This window comes from Bidens hawaiensis, unplaced genomic scaffold (assembly GCF_021521415.1).
Source record: "Bidens hawaiensis isolate Kalapana, Puna unplaced genomic scaffold, B.hawaiensis_p1.1 tig00042676_1, whole genome shotgun sequence".
NCBI classification, from domain to species: domain Eukaryota; kingdom Viridiplantae; phylum Streptophyta; class Magnoliopsida; order Asterales; family Asteraceae; genus Bidens; species Bidens hawaiensis.
Genome location: NW_027497565.1, coordinates 1,188 through 22,352, shown reverse-complemented (window position 1 = coordinate 22,352; position 21,165 = coordinate 1,188). Strand labels below are relative to the sequence as shown.

At 36.4% G+C, this 21,165-nt stretch overlaps 1 protein-coding gene across 1 annotated transcript; it reads right to left on the bottom strand.

The window, feature by feature from the left end:
• Window positions 1-373: 373 nt before the first annotated feature.
• Window positions 374-1,351, bottom strand: LOC143593762 (uncharacterized). Its single transcript, XM_077073281.1, has 4 exons — window positions 1,270-1,351; window positions 1,171-1,204; window positions 601-1,081; window positions 374-513 (listed from the first exon to the last, which is right to left on the bottom strand). Exons 1-3 carry the CDS (start codon window positions 1,349-1,351, stop codon window positions 838-840), a joined length of 360 nt encoding a protein of 119 aa, XP_076929396.1. The 3' UTR covers window positions 374-513; window positions 601-837.
• Between the last annotated feature and the right edge of the window lie 19,814 nt (window positions 1,352-21,165).

Here is a 21,165-nt window from a genome sequence, read left to right as displayed (position 1 = left end):
AGTTAAAACTGATGTGAAAATAGTGTGCTGGGCCTAAAAAATTGTTACACTAAACAAAGTTGAAACAACCAATATATTTAAAATGAAAATTAACGAAGGTAAATGAGCGAAGTTAAAAAAAACATAAATGAACATAAACAAACGAACATAAACAAGTTTAAATAAGTGAATGTTCACGTACATAAATGAACGAACGAGATGTGTTCATATTGGTTCATTTAACCAATGAACAAAATTTGCCGTTCACAGTTAGTTCGATTATTGAATAAACGACTTCCCTCCGAACGGTTCACAAACTGTTCACTCGGTTCATTTACTGGGCCAGACTCGATATTGCCACATTGACTAAACATTCTGTTCCTGTGTACCTGTTTCATTGATTCAAACGATGACAATCCATCAGAAGACACACTAAGCACACCCTTAATCAATAGCAACTTGGGCTTTTTACACTTTGTTGGCATGTGCTTGTGAGCGGCATGCTTTTTGAAGACTAACCCTTTAATAACTTCACTGCAACAAATAAAAACAATATCAACATATACATATGAACACATACACAAGGTGAGTAAATAGAAGCAGTACTAAGAATAAAACAACCTTTGACTTCGAGTACCAGTTGCAATACATTTGACCTTTACATATCCATCAGGATCCATTGTTTTTCCTTCAATAGAATCCGGCTTCAAAAATGAGGCAGCTTCCCAAGATAAAGCAGTAACTGTGTCCACCCAATTATCACTGTCAATACTCATAGATTTAAGAAGATGCTCCACAAGTGCCTTAAACTTTCCATTCATAACTTCATTCAATGCCTTTCGTGTTTCCTCTCTAAACCTAAAACTCCCCACTCCCTTCTTGACCAAAACTGCTAAGATTACTCGGTTTGCCCCATTTCATACCATCACCATAAACATCATCGTCATCGTCATCATCATCAAAATTCGCAACCCTGCCCTCAATATCATCCTCTTTGTCTTCCGGTTCAGGTGGAAACCAAATATGAGAATCTATACCTCCGTTTGCTAGATGCGGTTGGTGTAAACTAGAACAATCAACTCTTGTTTCCTCTTTGAGAAACCTAAAAGTAAGCAAACAATCACATAATCAAGCAAAACGGACCCACCAACAAATACATGATCTATCGTCTAACTTTATTCTTGATTTTACCTCTCATTTGAGGGATCATCAACAAGATACTCATCTGAAATACAACAATCAATCAGAAAACAGGTGTTGAAATGATAAAAAGAAAATGCAAAATCTTACTGTAAAATGAAATCGTGCTATCGAGAGACACGGCCGGACTGATTGATGATGCTGGGGGAGAAACTAAGCTATCATAAGTCATATCCAGTATTTATTTATTCACCTTCACTAGAAAATCGAATTGGCATCACATTTTAGGGTTAGGGATCCTGCAACATACTAATTAAGCTCTTTTAGGGGCATAATCAACCATACTGGATGAATAGGCAAAATGAAGATAGATTGTAGAAGACGTTACCTAACAATAATAATTGAAGCAAAAGATCAAATTATCTACTGAACCGATTAATAATCGAGATGAAGTTGACTTCCTGGTCAACGTACATCCGAGCGTGAGGCATTAATCAATCGTAGAAACAAAAACCCTACCTAATTTGCTGATTGGTGTGGCAAATTGGAATTGAATTGAGTGCAGAATATGTATGCAGTCAAGAGAGAGAGTGTGGGACCCACCAGCACAACAGTTGTACAAACGCACAAGCAAAGAAATTCAAAACGAGAATCAATGGCAGGTTGACATATGTTATGGGTGCTGGTAGTAGTAGTAGTAGGTGGAAAATATAATATCATCATCTATTGTATATAGGATTTTACCCACCATGTAATTTTGTTTTAAAAAAAACCCATAAATACTAGGTATAGTATTATTTGCGACGTATTGATGGGTTCTTTAAAAAAACCTATTAATTTTTGTCTTATTATGTTTTTTTCTTACCCTTTTCTTTTTTGTTTTTATATAATAATTTTTTTGCTTTTTTATTTATTATTAATAAATTTTAAATAGTTGTTACCTACGTAAGAAGTACGTTACTTTCTTAGCGCTTGTAGTGGAAAAGGATCATGATAAGAAGAAGATTCAAGATATTCTGATTGTATGTGATTTTCACGACGTCTTTCCTGATGACGTTGCCAGACTCACTCCTATTTGTCAAGTCGAATTTCGTATTGACCTTGTACCTGGGCAAATCCCGTTGCTAAAGAACCCTATTGTTTTGCACCGTCCGAAATGCAAGAACTCCTGAATCAATTGCAAGAACTCTCAGACAAGGGTTTTATTCGCCCATGTTCTTCCCCTTGAGGCACACCTGTTTTATTTGTGAAGAAGAATGATTGTTCGTTCCGCATTTGTATTGATTATCGCGAACTCAACAAACTCACTGTTAAGAACCGTCACCCACTCCCTCGCATCGATGATCTTTTTGATCAACTTCAAGGAGCCGCATGCTTCTCAAAGATCGATCTCCCGTTCGGGTTATCATCAACTTCGCGTTAATGAAGATGGCATCCCCAAGACCGCATTCCGTACTCGATATGGGCAATACTAATTTCATGTTATGCCTTTTGGGCTAACCAATGCACCGACGATTTTCATGGATCTTATGAACCGTGTGTGTAAACCCCTACTTGGATAAATTCGTAATTTTTTTCATCGATGACATCTTGATCTACTCAAAAACCGAAAACGATCACAAGAACATCTACATGCTATTCTTGATCTCCTACGGAAGGAACAGTTGTATGCCAAGTTTTTGAGGTGTGAGTTTTGGCTTAAAGAAGTTCAGTTCTTGGGTCATATTGTCAACGACAAGGTATCCATGTCGATCCTGCAAATATTTAAGCCGTCAAGAATTGGAAAACACCGAATTCTCCCACCGAAGTTCGTTCTTTTCTTGGTTTGGCGAGATATTACCGTCGTTTCATTCGGAACTTTTCAAAGATTGCGTTGCCCCTCACCACTCTAACACACAAGGGCAAACCTTATAAGTGGGGGTCAAAGCAAGAAGAAGTTTTGCAAAACCTTAAGGACATGCTTTGCAATGCTCCTATTCTTGCTCTTCCCGAAGATAATGAAGATTTCATTATTTTCTGTGATGCTTCTAATTAAGGTCTCGGTTGTGTTCTCATGCAACGAGGCAAGGTTATTGCATACGCTTCAAGACAACCCAAGGTACACGAAAATAATTATACAACGCATGATCTCGTACTTGGTGCTGTTGTATTCGCCTTGAAAATTTGGAGGCACTATCTCTAAGGTACCAAATGCGTAGTGTTTACCGACCATAAGAGTCTCCAACATATCTTTGATCAAAAAGAACTCAATATGAGACAACGTCGATGGGCCGAGTTGCTTAGCGATTATGATTACGAAATTCGCTACCATCCCGGTAAAGTGAATGACGTGGCCGACGCTCTCAGTCATAAGAGGCAAGTGAAATCAGTTCTTCATACTTGTGGTCTTATCCAAAGTGATCTTGAAGAGCATATTCTTGATGCCTAAATAAAATCCGTCTTTGAAGGCAACATGTATGATGAGATATCGTGTGGTACAGAATCTCAACTGGAATCTAAGCCCAATGGTTTGCTCTATTTTCTTAATCATTTATGGACTCCCGATCGTGATAATCTTTGCACATTCATTATGGACGAAGCTCATAGGTCACGGTATTCTATTCATCCTAGTGCGATTAAAATGTACTCTGATCTTCGTTCCATCTATTGGTGGCCCAGAATGAAGAAAGATATTGCTCTCAATGTTTTGAAATGTCTCGCATGCTCTAAAGTAAAAACCAAGCATCATCGACCTTTTGATTTACTCGAACAACCTCCCGTCCCCGTATGGATATGGGAAGATATTTTTAAGGATTTTATTACTAAGCTTCTTTCTACCCGAAAGCAACATGATAGTATTTGGGTGATCATTGATCGCTTGACGATCTGCTCAATTCTTACCCATCAAGGAAACGTATTATGTGGATCAGTTGGCTCGGATTTATGTGGAAAAGATTGTTTGTCATCATGGAACTTCTTTAACCATTATCTTCGATAGAGATGGTCATTTTACTTCTCGTTTCTGGAAGTCGCTTCAGTCAGCCTGGGAACTCGTTTGGATCTCAGTACTGCCTATCATCCGCAATCCGATGGTTAGTCTGAGCGTATGATTCAAACTCTAGAAGATATGCTTCGCTCATGTGTCATCTATTTTGAGGGTAATTGGGATACTCATTTACCGCTCATCGAGTTTTCGTATAACAATAGTTTTCACTCTAGTATTGGAATGGCACCTTCTCAAGCCCTGTATGGTCGCAAGTGTCATTCTCTGATTTGTTGGAATGAAGTCGGGGAATCTCAAATTACTGGTCCTGAACCGGTTCAAGAAACGACCGATCATATTACTCAAATTCGTTAGAATCTTCTCGCCGCTCGTAGTCGTCAAAAGAGTTATGCAGATAAAAGAAGGAAACCTCTGGAATTCAATGTTGGTGATCGTGTTCTTCTTAAGGTATCTCCGTGGAAAGGAGTGGTTAGATTTGGAAAGAGAGGAAAGTTATATGCTCGTTTCGTTGGTCCTTTTTAAATTCTCAATAAAATTGGTCCTGTTGCTTATAAGCTCAAACTTCCTATTAAACTCTCAAATATTCACCCAGTATTTCATGTATCAAATCTAAAGAAGTGTCTTGCCGAGGGTAATCTTCAAATACCTCTCTATGAAGTTCATATTGATGAGACCATGCATTTTGTTGAAAGACCCGTTGAAGTAATGGACCACAAGGATAAAGTCACTAAACGAAGCCGCATACCGTTGGTTAAAGTTCGTTGGAAATCTAAAAAGGCGTAGAGTTTACTTGGGAACGTAAGGATCAAATGAAGACAAAATATTCTCATCTATTCGCTACAGTTAATTCTCTAATTTCGGGATGAAATTCATAAAAGTAGGGGATAATGTAACATTTCGGTTTTTCAATGTTCGTATTCGTATTTGTTTACCCGATTCGCTAATGTAATTCGGATCTTTCATATCAATAAAATCATGAATTTATTAATAAATTAATTGTGCTTGACTTAGTTATAATTCCTTAATTTTCAGTCATGTCAAATAGCCCTTAGAAACTTTTAAAATCGCTTAAAATGGCCTAAAATGCATTTTTGGAACTTCAGGGACTAAAACTGTCACAAATTAAAAGCTGATACCCCCCCCCCCCCCCTTTCATTGTGAAAAGGAAGGGCCTAGGATCCTTCGCTCGCACAAAGCAAGGTCTGATCAGCCAATTTTGTTTTCGATTCTCGTTTAATGCTAAATCTTTCCCTAAACAACCTTAAATCACAAAAATTAAGCTAAAAGTTATTTAATCTGTTATGGAAAAGTGTCTAGGTTCAATTCTTGTGATTTGATCGATATATTGAAGATTACAAGACCCGATTTCGTCATCAATATATTATTCGTTTACCTAAACTAGTCGATTTCTTATTCTACAATTTGAATCAATGATTATTTAAAGAAACCACACCTCCAAACCCTATAATGTTACTTAAATATTACTCTCCCATCCGTCACCCTCACTAAACCGATGATTTCACCTTCGTTTTTACTATATTACTTAAAGTTACTTGTATTTGTTTTTACCTTGCTATATTTCCGACGTTTGACTTTCGTTTCCCATTGATTTAAGCGTTTTCGGGGTAAGTTGTGTAATGATAAGTTGTTCTTTCTTACTCGTTAGTCGATAACCCTCAATCAATTTCTGAATTGAGGGGAGTTGATGAGTCAATTTGACTCCAGCCCGTTTAATGGCATATTGGTCAACAACTTTGACCAGTCAATTTCTAACACTTCTGGTCTAAACCGACTTTCGGTCCAGAAGACTTTTATTTTTGTTTTGAGGTTTTAATTCTACTGACCAAAACCCAACTTTTGACTTGCTGTTCGAATTCTGGTCAGTACCATTTCGCTTAAACGTTAATTATTTTATAACCGGAGTTCAAGACATCCTTTTGGATCGATTCCAGCGGCTATATTCTCGATTTTAACTGTAGTTATTTGTCCCAAAGTTTCAGGTCTGCTCATTTTGTCTCAGACGACGCGCTAAAGGACGATTCGCTTAATTTATTATCTTTATTCTTATTTTTCGCACACTCACCTAAGTAATAAAGTGAGATATATCATTCCCCTTTATTTTACTGATTTTAATTATCTTTGGGGACATATGCGTACTAATACTTATTTTTATATTATATACATACACAAACTAGCAAACGCAAATATTGTGTGTACTAGATCAAATGCTATTTGTTACTTGTTTAAGTATTTATTTTATCGCATTCAGAGAGATCCATCATAATCACATTATATTATGATCATACGACTATCACAGTAGCCAACGCCCGTTTCGTATGGCAATTGTCAACTGACATATTATTTCCTCATGGTTTGATTGATTATTACTTGCATTTATTTCGTTTTGCCTATTTACATATATTTATTATATCATGAAAACTGGTGATTATCTCACTCAGCCTAGTGTTGACAAATTCTATGTTTATTTTCTACCAATATGCAGGTTATCAGTTGACTTGAAGTTAAGATGAAGAACGCTTAGAAGGACCTTAGACATTAAAATAAAGATTATTTACATTATTATTTTGTTTTGGATTTAGTTGTTTATTTTGGATTATATTTGTCATGTTTAGAATTTGTACACTTGAATTGAAAATTGAAATAAATGAATTAATAGATATTGTCATATTTTATTATCATATGATAGTACCTTGTGAGCTGTGAACCCACGGTTCGCACCCCGACATTTCCGTCATAGGTTGGGGTGCTATAAAAAGTAATAAAACTGAGCCGATTATTTAAGGATTTACCTTAAATACTCCGACCGGAGTACTGTGTTGAAGTTGAATTCCATGTCAACTATGGAGGGGGTGGGTGGTGGTGCGAGCCAAAGGGGTATCAGTGGTTAAGAGAATCGGTAGTGGCTAGTTGGTGAATTGGGGTGGTGAGTGGAATCGGTGGTGGTTAGGTGTTCAATTGGTGGTAGATCAGTAGTGTTTGGATCTGATTGTAGGTGAGAAGACAGAGATGGAGGTCGATGAAGATGGAGGTGGAGGTGGACAGCGATGAGGAGATGGGGGTAGAGGTCGAGACGGAGGTGGAGGTAGTTGATCGGTCGTGGTGGGAAAGAAATATAAGTATAAAGACTTTTCTTGTCAAAGAAGAAACATGAAAGGTTGCAAAGTATGTGACTTGAATACCTGAAAGGGTAAATGGAAAATAAGGTTTTGTAAAGGGGAAAGGACTAAGCTGCCCCTCAATTTAACTCCATCTAATGGTTCCGTAAGCACGAGGGATTCAATTTTACGTGTTTCGAAGCCATATGAATGCAAGCATAGCATTTTGACTTTTCGGGGCACATTGTGTGTCTGCGTTATAACATAACCACATGAACGCAAATAGGAAAATCTCTTGTTTTTATTTTGAGCTTGACTTCTTCATAATTAATTTATATTTCAAACATTTTTTAGGAATTTTCAAGGAAGAGTTTTTTTTTTATTTTTTTATTAAACTTCAAAATGTAACTACTGATAGATTACTAAGGGAAAAACCCTTCGTAAGTTTTAAAAGATCCGACGGCAATCCGTTAGTGACGGTCCCGACGGAGAAGACATAATGTGAAACACCCGACATTTACTTTACACTCATTCAACAAAACACATAGGTTTCAAACTTTTCACTTTTAAAATGTGTCAATTTTAGTTATAATCAATCAGCATAAGAGAACATTTACAAACATATTTCACATATATATTGAATTAATCCTAGCACATTGTCATTCTAATTTTGGCTGGGTGGTGAGGTCTCTTTTTTTTTTGGGAGTGAAGACCAGGGATCAATCTTTGGCAAGGAGTAGATTATTTACTGGATTTGTTTAGAAGTAGAAGTAGCAATAGATAAGTGTGTGCTGTACCTGTTTAAAAAAAAATCCTAGCACATTGGCCCACTTACTGATCTCAATAAGTTCTGATGATTATATAGAACCAATTGCTTACTAGATTAAGTTTATACCAGTACTTTATAAACACTCTGTACAACTACTGTATATTTTATATTTTATTAATTCTAAAAATACGTAAAAAGTATACTCAAAGATCTTTCCGGCACTATAAAATGCATCTCAAACGGGCACTCATTTGATTTTGTATGATTTTTAAAAACCAAGACAATATAATTCGTACGAACTTGTGTGATTATAAATATTTATCCCAACATGGCAACGTGACTTAAAAGCATTCAAGAGCACTTTCAATGCGCAATTTATCATAATTTTCATCTATATTTTATGAGATTTCTCACTAAGGCATTTCATCAAATAAGCATCAACTATTTAGCTCCTGTAACAACTTAGTTTAACACTTATAACTAACATATCTTATCCTACTATTCAAATAAAATAAACTAATAAGCTTTATGTGTCGAGTTTGAATTCAATTCTAGCTTAATTTTTCCTCCTAGTCTTTAAATCTTTAATTTCATTCATCCTAGCTATCCATTGTTCATGGATCAAAATCATTTTAACAATTGAGTTATAAAATAGTCAATTTTCCCTCCTAATCTTCTAATCTCCCATCTCTTTCATCCTAACCATCCATGAGTCATGGGTGAAAGCGATTTTGGCAAATGGGTTGGTTTGTTTATTCGATGCCCATATTTTTCCAATGGAGACTATATGCTGCATTATCCATAGTAACTAGCAGACGTGGTCTAAAATTGTTAATATTGGATGATGATGAGAATACTTGTGATAAAACAATAAATGTTGTATATAAAGAGATTTTCTTAAATTTATAAATTTGAGATTCTAGTCTTCTTATTGTTTGTACTATATATATATATTTCATTTCTTTTTTTCTTTTTCCTTTAGTTTTATTCGTTTATTTCAAATAACAAACCTTATTTATTTTTATTATTTGACAAATCCAATGTAATCCGCGAACTAGTTTGATTATCGCCATCATGGTTCCATCATTCATAACATCATTTTTGTTGTGAAACAAGCCTAATAGCTAAAGAACATGAGAAAGAGATGCAGGAAGAAAGATGGAGATTTCATTAATAATATATGGATGGAGAAGCTTGGAGAATAAGCCAGTCTATTTTAGGTGTTGATAACTATATCAGTAATTATTCATAATACTCCCCCTTGGTTATCAACTTCATACACTTGGAGATGCTGCATCGTTAAAAACCTTGCTAGGAAAACCCAGTGGAATAAAACCATAGCTAAGGGAAAAAAAGTGCGGCGCGTATTGTCTCCCCTTGATTTATGCATCATTTAAAATGATAATATCGATCTTCTGTGAAAGCTTCAAAACTTTTGTACTCAATCATTTGTGTCTTCGTCCCTTGACATGCGAATTGTTAAGTTGAACAATGTTGCGTGATCTTCATGTGAAAACTACAATTGTGTCATCTCATAACCATATACTACTGTATTGGCACCATGTTGTGTTTCTTTGCATGAAAGACAAACAAAGCTTGTTTTGATGGGTTTTGTAAAATATAAACGCATATTTTTCATACCTAAAATATATGTTTCAACTCATTCCGTTGTAGCACCCGTTGAACCCACACCCGCTCCCTACTTGTATAAACAATTTACTGGTGCTAACCCAACCAAATTCCTTGGTACGAACTGTGCGACTACCTTGTTGCAATGGTTTGAAAATATGGAAAGTGTGTTCCGACACAGCGAGTGCCCCAAAGCGAAGAAAACTAATTTTGCTTCGAGCATGTTTGAGGAAACTGCTCTTACATGGTGGGGTAGTGTTATGCATCTCCAAGGGGCGGAAATTGCCATGGCGCTTCCATGGACCGAACTTAAGGAACTCATGATGAAGAAGTTTTGTCCCAAACACGAGCTCCAAAAGCTTGAAGCCGAATTTTGGGAATTGAAACAAGAAAGTGGTGATAATGCCACTTACTCGCTCCGTTTTCATGAATTAAGCACCCTTGTACCTCATTTGGTTATCCCGCTCGAACGTAAAATCGACAAATACATCGGAGGTTTACCCATGCTAATTCGGGACTCAGTCATGAGTAGCAAACCTGAGAACCTTGAGGATGCAATTACTCTAGCCGGTGCGCTATCGGAGAACCATGTTAAGGCGGGTACCCTAACCATCAAGAAGAAAAGTGATAAAAGCAAAACCGAACCCGCACCTCAAGCCAAAGTTGACCCACCACCTCAAGCCATCAACTACTCAAACTCTTCCCGCCACAACAACAAAAAGAAACCCAAACAAAACCACCGAAACTATGCCGTTACCCAACCGCAACCGCAACAACAACCCCAAGCTCCCCCACAAAATCGGAAACCCTATACCGGTACTTTTCCACTATGCAACAATTGTCAACTTCATCACCCGTCTCACTTACCTTGTTGCCATTGCACCATTTGTAACCGTTTTGGCCATCTAAATAACACATGTCATTCCGCACAACGTACTCAACCCAACAAACCAAGAACCACTCCACAAAACACCCAAAACCGCTTTGCACCTTATCCGCAAAACCCTCCTCAACAACCCCGAGCTTACTTTAACTGTGGTGACCCAAATCATTTCCGCAACAATTGCCCACGACTCACTTTTGCAAACCAAGCCCAAACCGTAACCATACCCTACTATCAAACCCAAGCCTACCAAGTCCAAACCTACCAACCTCAACTTCCCCAACTCAATGCACCACTCATCCAACCCATGCAAGCCATCCAAGCACCTCCTCCTCCACCACCTCATGCACCTCAAGGAAATCCCGGTAACCAAGGATGAGCTTTTATGATGAATGCTAATCAAGCTCAAGTGGCAAACGATGTTGTAAACGGTATGTTTTTAGTGAACGAGCATTTGGCTTCTATATTATTTGATACGGGTGCCGATAGAAGTTTTATTTCATTAAAGTTTGAATCTACTCTTGCCGTACCTCGCACTAAACTTTCTCGACCCTTTTCTGTCGAAGTTGCCAATGGAAATTCTATCACCATAAACTCGGTCCTTCGTAATTGTTCTCTCACTCTTTGTAAGCGTAAATTCTCCATCGATCTCATTCCAATGCAAATGGGAAGTTTCGATGTCATAGTTGGCATGAATTGGTTATCTTTGCACCGTGCCGAAGTCGTTTGTTATGATAAATTCATTCGGATTCCGCTTGTCAACGGTAAAACTCTCAAGGTCTACGGAAAAATGTTTCCTAAAAGGCTCAATCTCATGTCGTGTTCTCAATCGCAAAAATACTTACGCCAAAAGTATGTTCCATTCCTAGCCCAAGCGGTGGTAAAAGACCATAAGGAAAGAAAAATCCAAGATATCTCCATTGTTTGTGATTTCCTCAACGTCTTTCCAGATGATGTTACCGGTCTTCCACCCATTCGTCCGGTTGAATTTCGAATCGATCTTGTGCCCGGCGCAATGCCCGTGGCCAAGGCTCCTTACCGTTTAGCCCCGTCGGAAATGCAAGAGTTATCAAACCAACTCGAAGAACTTTCCGACAAAGGATTTATGCGTCCAAGCTCCTCTCCTTGGGGCGCTCCCGCCCTCTTCGTGAAAAAAAAAGATGGCTCATTTCGCATGTGCATCGATTATCGTGAACTCAATAAACTTACTATCAAAAATCGTTATCCTTTGCCACGAATCGACGACCTCTTCGATCAACTCCAAGGCGCAACGTGTTTCTCCAAAATCGATCTTCGATCGGGATATCATCAGTTGCGTGTTCGCGAAGAAGACATTCCAAAAACCGCATTCCGTACTCGATATGGACATTTCGAATTTTTGGTCATGCCCTTCGGGTTAACCAATGCACCCGCGGTATTTATGGATCTCATGAACCGCGTTTGCAAACCGTTTCTAGATAAATTCGTTATTGTCTTTATTGATGACATTCTCATCTTCTCTAAATCCAAAGCCGAGCATGAGCATCACTTGCGTTCCATTCTTGAAGTCTTAAGAAAAGAACGACTTTACGCCAAATTCTCAAAATGTGAATTTTGGCTAGAGGAAGTTCAATTTTTGGGACACATCGTCAATGACAAGGGTATTCATGTTGATCTCGCAAAAATCTATGCCTTCAAAGATTGGAAGACTCCGACTACACCCACGGAAATTCGATCTTTCCTCGGTTTGGCCGGATATTATCGGCGTTTCATCCAAAATTTTTTCCAAGATCTCTTTACCCCTCACTTCCCTAACTCACAAAGGACAGCCTTATGAATGGGGATCCAAACAAGAAGAAGCATTTAATACTCTTAAACGCATGCTTTGCAATGCTCCCGTTCTGACCCTTCCCGATGGAAACGACGACTTTGTAGTATTTTGCGATGCTTCTCTTCAAGGTCTCGGTTGCGTTCTCATGCAACGAGGTCAAGTTATCGCGTATGCTTCAACGCAACTCAAGGTCAACGAGAAGAACTACACGACTCACGATCTTGAACTTGGTGCCGTCGTTTTCGCACTCAAAATTTGGAGACATTACCTTTACGGAACGAAATGTGTGGTTTTTACCGATCACAAAAGCCTTCAACACATTTTTGACTAAAAAGATCTCAACATGAGACAACGAAGATGGGCTGAGTTACTTAGTGACTACGATTGCGAAATTCGCTACCATCCCGGTAAAGCGAATGTCGTGGCCAATGCCCTTAGTCGAAAGGTTAATGTCAAATCCGTCTTGCTTCTTAGCGTCACCGTTAAAACCGATCTCCAAGCCAAAATCTATCAAGCCCAACATACCTCCGTTGACGAAGGCAACATGTACGACGAAATGTCATGTGGAGCCGAGCTTCAACTCGAAACAAAACCGATGGCTTATTGTATTATCTCAATCGTTTATGGGTTCCCGATCGCGATGACCTTCGTACTTGCATACTCGATGAAGCTCACAAGTCACGATATTCTGTTCATCCCGGTGCGGATAAAATGTATTTCGATCTTCGTTCTACCTTTTGGTGGCCGGGTATGAAGAAAGACGTAGCAACGTACGTTTCGAAATGTCTTACTTGCTCTAAAGTCAAAGCCGAACATCAAAAACCCTTTGGGTTACTCGAGTAACCACCAATCCCCATATGGAAATGGGAAGACATTGCTATGGACTTTATAATGAAACTACCCACTACACAAAAAGGCAACGATAGCATTTGGTGATTATTGACCGATTAACCAAGTCTGCTCACTTTATTCCAATTCGAGAAAAATACTCCGTTGAGCAACTTGCCCAAATCTACGTTCGCGAAATCGTGTGTCGCCACGGTTTACCTTTGACTATCATCTCCGATCGCGATGCTCGATTCACGTCTCATTTTTGGCGATCACTTCAAGAAACCTTGGGAACTCGTCTTGATCTTAGCACCTCTTATCATCCTCAAACGGATGGACAATCCGAACGTACGATTCAAACACTTGAGGACATGCTTCGAGCTTGTGTACTCGATTCGGTGGGAATTGGGATTCTCACATTCCTTACATTGAATTCTCTTACAATAACAGTTTCCATTCTAGCATCGGTATGCCTCCTTTCGAAGCTCTCTACGGTCGCAAATATCGTTCCCCGATTAGTTGGAACGAAATCGGTGAAGCTCAAATTACCGGACCCGAAATGGTCCAAGAAGCCACCGACCGTATCGACCAAATTCGCAAGAACCTACTTGCCGCTAGAAGTCGACAAAAGAGCTACGCCGACAAACGGCGAAAACCGATCGAATTCAATGTCGACGATCTCGTCCTTCTCAAGGTATCCCCTTGGAAATGAGTTGTTCGTTTTGGAAAGAAAGGAAAACTAGCTCCCCGTTTCGTAGGCCCATTCAAGATTCTTGAGCGAGTCGGAAAAGTAGCCTATCGACTCGAACTACAGGAAGAACTCACCAGTGTTCATCCAACCATTCATGTTTCAAATCTCAAGAAGTGCTTAGCCGAAGGTAGTCTCCATATACCTCTCGATGAAGTACAAGTCAATGAATCAATGATTATGGTTGAACGACCCGTTTAAATCATAGACCGCAATGAAAAGAAAACCAAGCGAAGTCGCATTAAGTTAGTTAAAGTTCGATGGGAATCACAGCGAGGCGCGGAGTTTACATGGGAACGAGAAGACTCGATGAAGGAGAAATATCCATATTTATTTACATCATCTTAATTTCGGGACGAAATTTCCTAAAGTAGGGGATACTGTGACATTTGTCAATTTCGGGTTATTTTATACTTGTATTCTTAATGTAAACCCGACCCGTTTTGTATCCCGAACCTTTCGATATTATCAAAATGATGAATTGTATGTTAAATATTTGTTTTATAGTTGTTGGATAAAAAAACACCCTTTTCGGTTCTTAAAATTCCCCGAAAACGCTCAAAACGAACTCCAGGGACTAAAACTACCAAAATGGAGACTTGAAGGACCCATTTGTAGTTTGTGCTTCTTGGGTCTATAACCAACCCATTTTCATGAAACACCCTTTATGAAAGACTCATTCAACTTACCCTATATATACACACCCATCTTCTTCATTTGTGCTTGCTCATTTCTTCATTTCTCTCTCAAATTCTTGAATTCTAAGGTTGTTCTTCATAAGCTAATCTATCGTTTTAACTAACTTCTCAATACTTAAAGTTTGATGTTACAACATATATATAATATACACTCCTTGTTTACCTTCGGTCTTTCGTTTCTCCGGTCTCGGCCGGTTGAAATGTCGGGCTAGTAAGGCAAGGTTACATGGAGGACTTTGTAGTCCTTGTTTATATATTTAACAAATCTAACCATATAACTTGTTATACTTGCTTAACTTCTATATATTTTAGTTTATTGTTCATATTTGTCAAGTTCCATGGTATTGGGTATGTGGTGACTAGCCTCGGTTTCATCCTGAGTTGAGAACCGAACCAAAAACCGAACTTTTGTTTAAAAGCATTATTGTTAACTTTTTGAATGTAAAACTTGAGTATTATTATTTATAAGTTATTTTACAAGTTCCATGGTAATTGGGTATGTGGTAACCATCCTCGGTCTTATTCCGAGTCAAGGACCGAACCAAAAACCGAACTTTTGTTTAAAAGCTTTATTGTTAACTTTTTGAATGTAAAACTTGAGTATTATTATTTATAAGTTATTTTACAAGTTCCATGGTAATTGGGTATGTGGTAACCATCCTCGGTCTTATTCCGAGTCAAGGACCGAACCAAAAACCGAACTAAGCCGAGTTCACTCGCTTAAGACACACAAGTGTGTTTTTAGCCACCAAAACTCATATTTTTCTTCAAGATTATATTTTAAATCAATTTTAGTTAGTTTCTAAACATACTTGGCATGTCGGTAACCAACTTGATCTTATAACAAGTTCGAACCGATAAGGTCGTATACTCGCTTAACGAACGTTAAAGTTCGTCACAATAGAACTACATACTTGGTTAAGTCTATTTTGATTTTATTGAGTTATCTCATAACATTTATTATCTTGGGAAGTTAACTGTGAGCTTGGTCAATTATCAAGTCTCGAACCGACAAACCCGAACACTCGTTTAAACCTCGTTTTGGGTATTCTTATAACCAAGGGTTTTGCAATATCGCATTTTAACCCATATTATTACTTAACATAGGCTGAGTAAAAAAAGAAAAAAACTAATGAATAGAATACCGAGACCCGGTTTCGAGTAAACTTATTTTACAAAACTCGTTTCTTTAATTTCTCAAATATTTACATTTTAAATCCTAAACTTTATTTATTTACTTTATTTGTCATGTATTTTATTTTAAACCCTTCCAAGACTACCTACTAACACAAGACCCGTTTAATATAGGTCTTGCTCGTTAAACCGATCTCTCCGATTATTCACGACACTATCTTTCAAGTTACTTGTTAATGTGAGTACTTTTTCATCCCCCGTTTTCCATCTTTCATTTTGGGGGTGGCATTGCATACTTATTCAAATTCAAATGATTTATACTTGAGTCTTAAACCACAACACGTATTGTATATGTTTACTTAAATAAATGCTCGATTTGGTGTTATATGCTTTACATGATTATGTGCAAATTCTTGAATGCTAAGGCGGGTAGCCTCTTGAATGCTAAGGCGGGTAGCCTCATCAAAGTATGATCATACGTTAATTCCGAGTATCTATGGTATCCCCATATAGAAAGGTGTTGTCAATGTATTCTTATTGACGATTTCATTATTGTCGTCAATGTATTCTTATTGACGGTTTTATTATCTAAATTGTTGCTATTATTTATTGTTTTCATATACTAGTTGTGGATTTCATACTATATACTTATTGTCCAAAACTATGAAAATTGCTCACCAACCTTCGTGTTGACAAACTCTATTTTATGCAATGTTACAGGTTTGATGTTAGCTTGATTGGATTACTTGAAGAAACTTATTATCTTGGCTTTAGGATATTAGAAAATAAAAGAACAAGTTATTTGTTTATCTATCTATTTGGCATTTTGTATGAGCAATTGTTGTGTTACTTATGATGATATGGATTTAAATGAGTTGTTTAAATATTGTAACTTTAAAGTGTCATTGTGCAATGAGCAATCATGTCGCGCCTCGATGTTTCCGCCTTAATTGGTCGGGGTGTGACATTAGAGTACATTGTTGGACATCCTTTAACGTACTAAAAGAATGAATCTTGTCTTTGGTAAAATGTCTCAACATTTTTAGATGTAATTTGATGGATTGATAAATATATAATTACACATATACTCGAACTACAGGTCGAGCAATAATCACATCATGTCAAGGTATTTCAAAAATTCTCCTTCTAAAAGTTCTGCAGCTTCTCTCGATGATGTATACATCATCACTGTAAGCTGTGATTATATGAACTGTTAAGAGAAAAATTTTGATAAAATTATGACTAATTACATCCAAATTATCTCCCTCTTTATCAAAATAGTTCCTGATTGTACATGCCACGCTGAATCTGACTATTTAGTCCATATGCAATATCTTAATCTTGTAGAACATTTATTGATGCTTTCATGCCGATGCTTAGGCGTTTTCAATCCATCACAAAATTCTTTCCATCTTAACCAATTATTGATGTGCATTAACTCCTCATGAGTTTTGCTACATGAACTTGCTCATTTGGCACATCAATTTATATATCATATATCAAAACTTATATTGTACCATTCTTTGTTTATTAAGATACGATCATCACCAGGTACAATTTCTTCTATGTATGCTTATTGGTGCACAAGAATTACATCCTTAAGATGTTTCAATTAACCTTTTAAGCATTCACGTGCTAGGAACTCTTCATGTCACACCCCGACCAAAGGCGGCGGAACATGCCGAGGTGTAACGATTGTCCATAAGCACATGACACTAATTAAAGTGACAGTATTTAATAAACTCATTTCATTTCACAACATCGAAAATGTCATATAACAATTATCCATAAAAATACCATAAACAAGATATCACAAAATATGGCAAATGTGATATTCTTCATTTTTACTAATATCCTAAGGTCTTTGATGTCGTTTTCTTCACAATCATAAATCAACCAAGATGCAAACCTGTGACATTTCATAAAATAAAGTTTGTCAACACAAAGGTTGGTGAGCAATTCATAAGTTTAATCATATTAGTATATAATAAAGATTGCCACAAAACTTGCATATTAACGATAAATAAAAGTGGTAATTTGGATAAATAGATATCGCTAAACACATTAGCGATACCTAGCTATAAGGGGATGCCAAATAGTCTAGGATTTTATAGTTATCGTTAATTGCATTACGTTAACGACACCTTGCTATAAGGGGATGCCAAATAGTCTAGGATTTTATAGTTCCACCAACCAAAAGCGATAAACACATAGGCATATAAGCATAGAACACCAAATCGAGCAATTATTTAGGTAAAGTATACAACTACGTTTGTGGTTTAAGATTCAAATATAAAGCATTTTGTTGAATAAGTATGAAATATCACCCCCAAAATAAAAGATGCAAAATGGGGTATGAAGTACTCACCTTCAAGTAGTAAACTTGAAAGATGATAATTTGGAGATTTGTCGGAACGACGAGTTTAACGCACAATGCCTAAAAAGAAAAAAAGTCTTGAATTTAGAAAGGTTGTCTTGAAGGTCTTTAAACAAAATAAATGTTGAGAAATGTAAATAATTAAAGTTCAAGGTTTAAAATGTAACTATTTAAGAATTTATAATAATAACCTTTTAAAAATGTAAGTTTGCTCGAAACCGGGTTAAAGTATCTAACCTTAATATTTACTCAACCTATGTTAAGTAATAAGGTGGGTAAAATGCAAGAATGCAAATCCCTTTGGAATAAAGATACTAAAACGGTTTTTTTTTATCGAGTGTTCGGGTTGTCGGTTCGGGTCTTGATAATTGGTCAAACCCAAAGTCAACTTTCCAAAATATTGAATGTTATGAGATAACTCAATAAAATTTAATAAGACTTAACCAAGTATGTAGTTCCATTGTTTTAGAACTAACAACGCACGTTAAGTGAGTGTTCGGTTTTGTCGGTCCAAACTTTGTTATGAGATCAAGTTGAATCCAACATTTTCAAGTACTTAAGAAAATATTTAAAAATCAATTTGTAACTATTTTTAAAGAAATATACAAGTCTTGATGGCTAAAAAAAACACACTTGTGTGTCTTAAGCGAGTAAGAATCGGTTTGGTTCGGTTTCCATCTCACAACAAGTTCATAGATGGTTTTCACATGTCCAAACACTAAAGAACTTGTATAATAATGTACAAATAAAAAAATACTTTAAGTTTACAACCAAAAGTTAACAATAAAGTCATTAAACAAAAGTTCGGTTTTCGGTTCGGATCATGTTTCGAGTTAAGATCGAGGTAAGATTCTACAAACCCATAAACATAGAATTTGTAAAAATGATTTTAGAAACTTAGATCTAACAATAAGTATGTTTAAACAATTATTTAACAAAACTAGTAACAAAGTTCGGTTTACGGTTTAGAGCTATTTACGGTTAAACCGAAGCCTAGACTCTTAAAAACCCATAACCATGGAACTTGTAAACATGACCAACAAACTAAAATAAGCAAGATTAATATGTATGAACAAGTAATATAGATGTATGTATATCAAGGACACGAAGTCCTCCATGAAGCCTTGCCTTATGAGGTTCGAAACCTCACCGACCGGAATCGGAGAAGTAACTACCAAAGGTAAACAAGGGGTGTATATTATATATACGTTGCACAACCATAAACAAGTATTAATAAGGCTACATAAACTAATTAAGATGAAAGACTAAAACCTTCAAGAATACTTAAGAAGATAACATTGAATCTTTGATGTTTGAGAGAGTTTTTTTTTTTTTTTTTTTTTTTTGAGTTGTAGTAAAGGAAAATGAAGAGGAAATGTTATGTATATATAGGGTAATGTTGGTGGTCAAATATGGGTGTGAGACACAAGAGTTTTCATGCAAAATGGATCAAGACAAAAACACAAAACAAAAAAAAATAATAATAATAAAATAAATAAATAAATAAAAATAAAAATAAAGGTAGGATGTTTTCAAGACCCAACAAGTGTGAAACAATATTGTAACATAAATCCATCATTTTGATTATAACATAAGCTTCGGTTTACAAATCGGGTCGGTTTACATAATAAACAAATACAAAAACGAATGCAAACAAGACCCGAAATTGACGAATGCCACACTTCAGGAGTTTCAGCTATATTTAACATATAATATAATCATAACGTATTTAAATTAATCATAACGTATTAATTATGAATTTGTATACAAAATGAGTCATAGTGTTCTCGAGAACATAATTTACATGATTTGATAATTCAAATCCTTAATAGACTTTCTGTAAACTTTCAGTATCAACTGAATCATAATATTTATTAGACGCATATCAATTCTCTCTTCGTATTACCAGACTATTTAGGTATCAGAAAATAATTGCTTCCACAATTGGAGAATGTGTCTTCTCAAAATCTATCACGGATCTTTGCAAAATCCTTGTGCCATCAAATTTGGCTTATATCACTTAATTGAATTTTCATAACTCGCATAAAAGACCCGTTTGTATCTAACACATTTTACAAGTTCTGTTGTACGGACTACTGGTCCGAAAAACTTTCTATTATTTAGAGAATTCAACTCTGCCATATTTGCGTATTTCCACTTTGGCCAATCACATTTTCATAGGCAGATTTAAAATCTTGATCCTCATCATCCATTTCAAGCGCTAATTATATACAAAATTTTAACAACGTCGAATTTATTTCGATTCCATATATATTTGTAGACATGATAAAATATAATGATATATCTTTATTTTCAGGTACCTAAGGTTCTTTCGGAACCATTATGTCTATTGTCTCTTTAACAGACCTTATTGTTGTACCTCGACTTGACCATCTTCATTACTTGCTCCAATTTTCGAGGTATCATTATTCTTGGAATCGACTACTCTACCACGCTTCAGGCGTGCCCTAGACTCACTAATCATTACCAATGTATGGTTGTCATTCCAGGACGTTTATATTAATTGGAGCATAGGCAGTTGATATATGTAACTTAGTAGGTCAGTGAACATGTCTGGTAACCGATTCAATAATCTTTATTAAATGAATTATCTTTTAAACTTTTTTTTTCACATGTTTAACTTTGAGGATCAATGATAATTCATTCCCACTCATTTTCTTTCCAACTGCTTTTATATCTCCCATAATGTTGGGAATGTTGCTTCACTAAAGTGAAAACCAATGAGCCATAAACAAATATCTCATTAATAGCTCTAACTCTTTAATCATAGATAATATATAATACCTACATAAATTCCCAACTTCCTTTATGGTCTCATTTTTGTGTCTTGTGGTGGATTAATTTCAATATATAACACATACGAAATATTAGATGAGAGCTACTTGGTTACTGACCAAAAATCAATTACAATGGGAAGGAAGTATCATAACTTGTTGGCTCGATGTGAATGCATGTAAAATGAAAATACCTAAATAAAACATGAACCTTTGCTCTCATGATCATTGACGTTGCAACCAATTGTAGACGTTTGATGATCATCTCAACAAAAT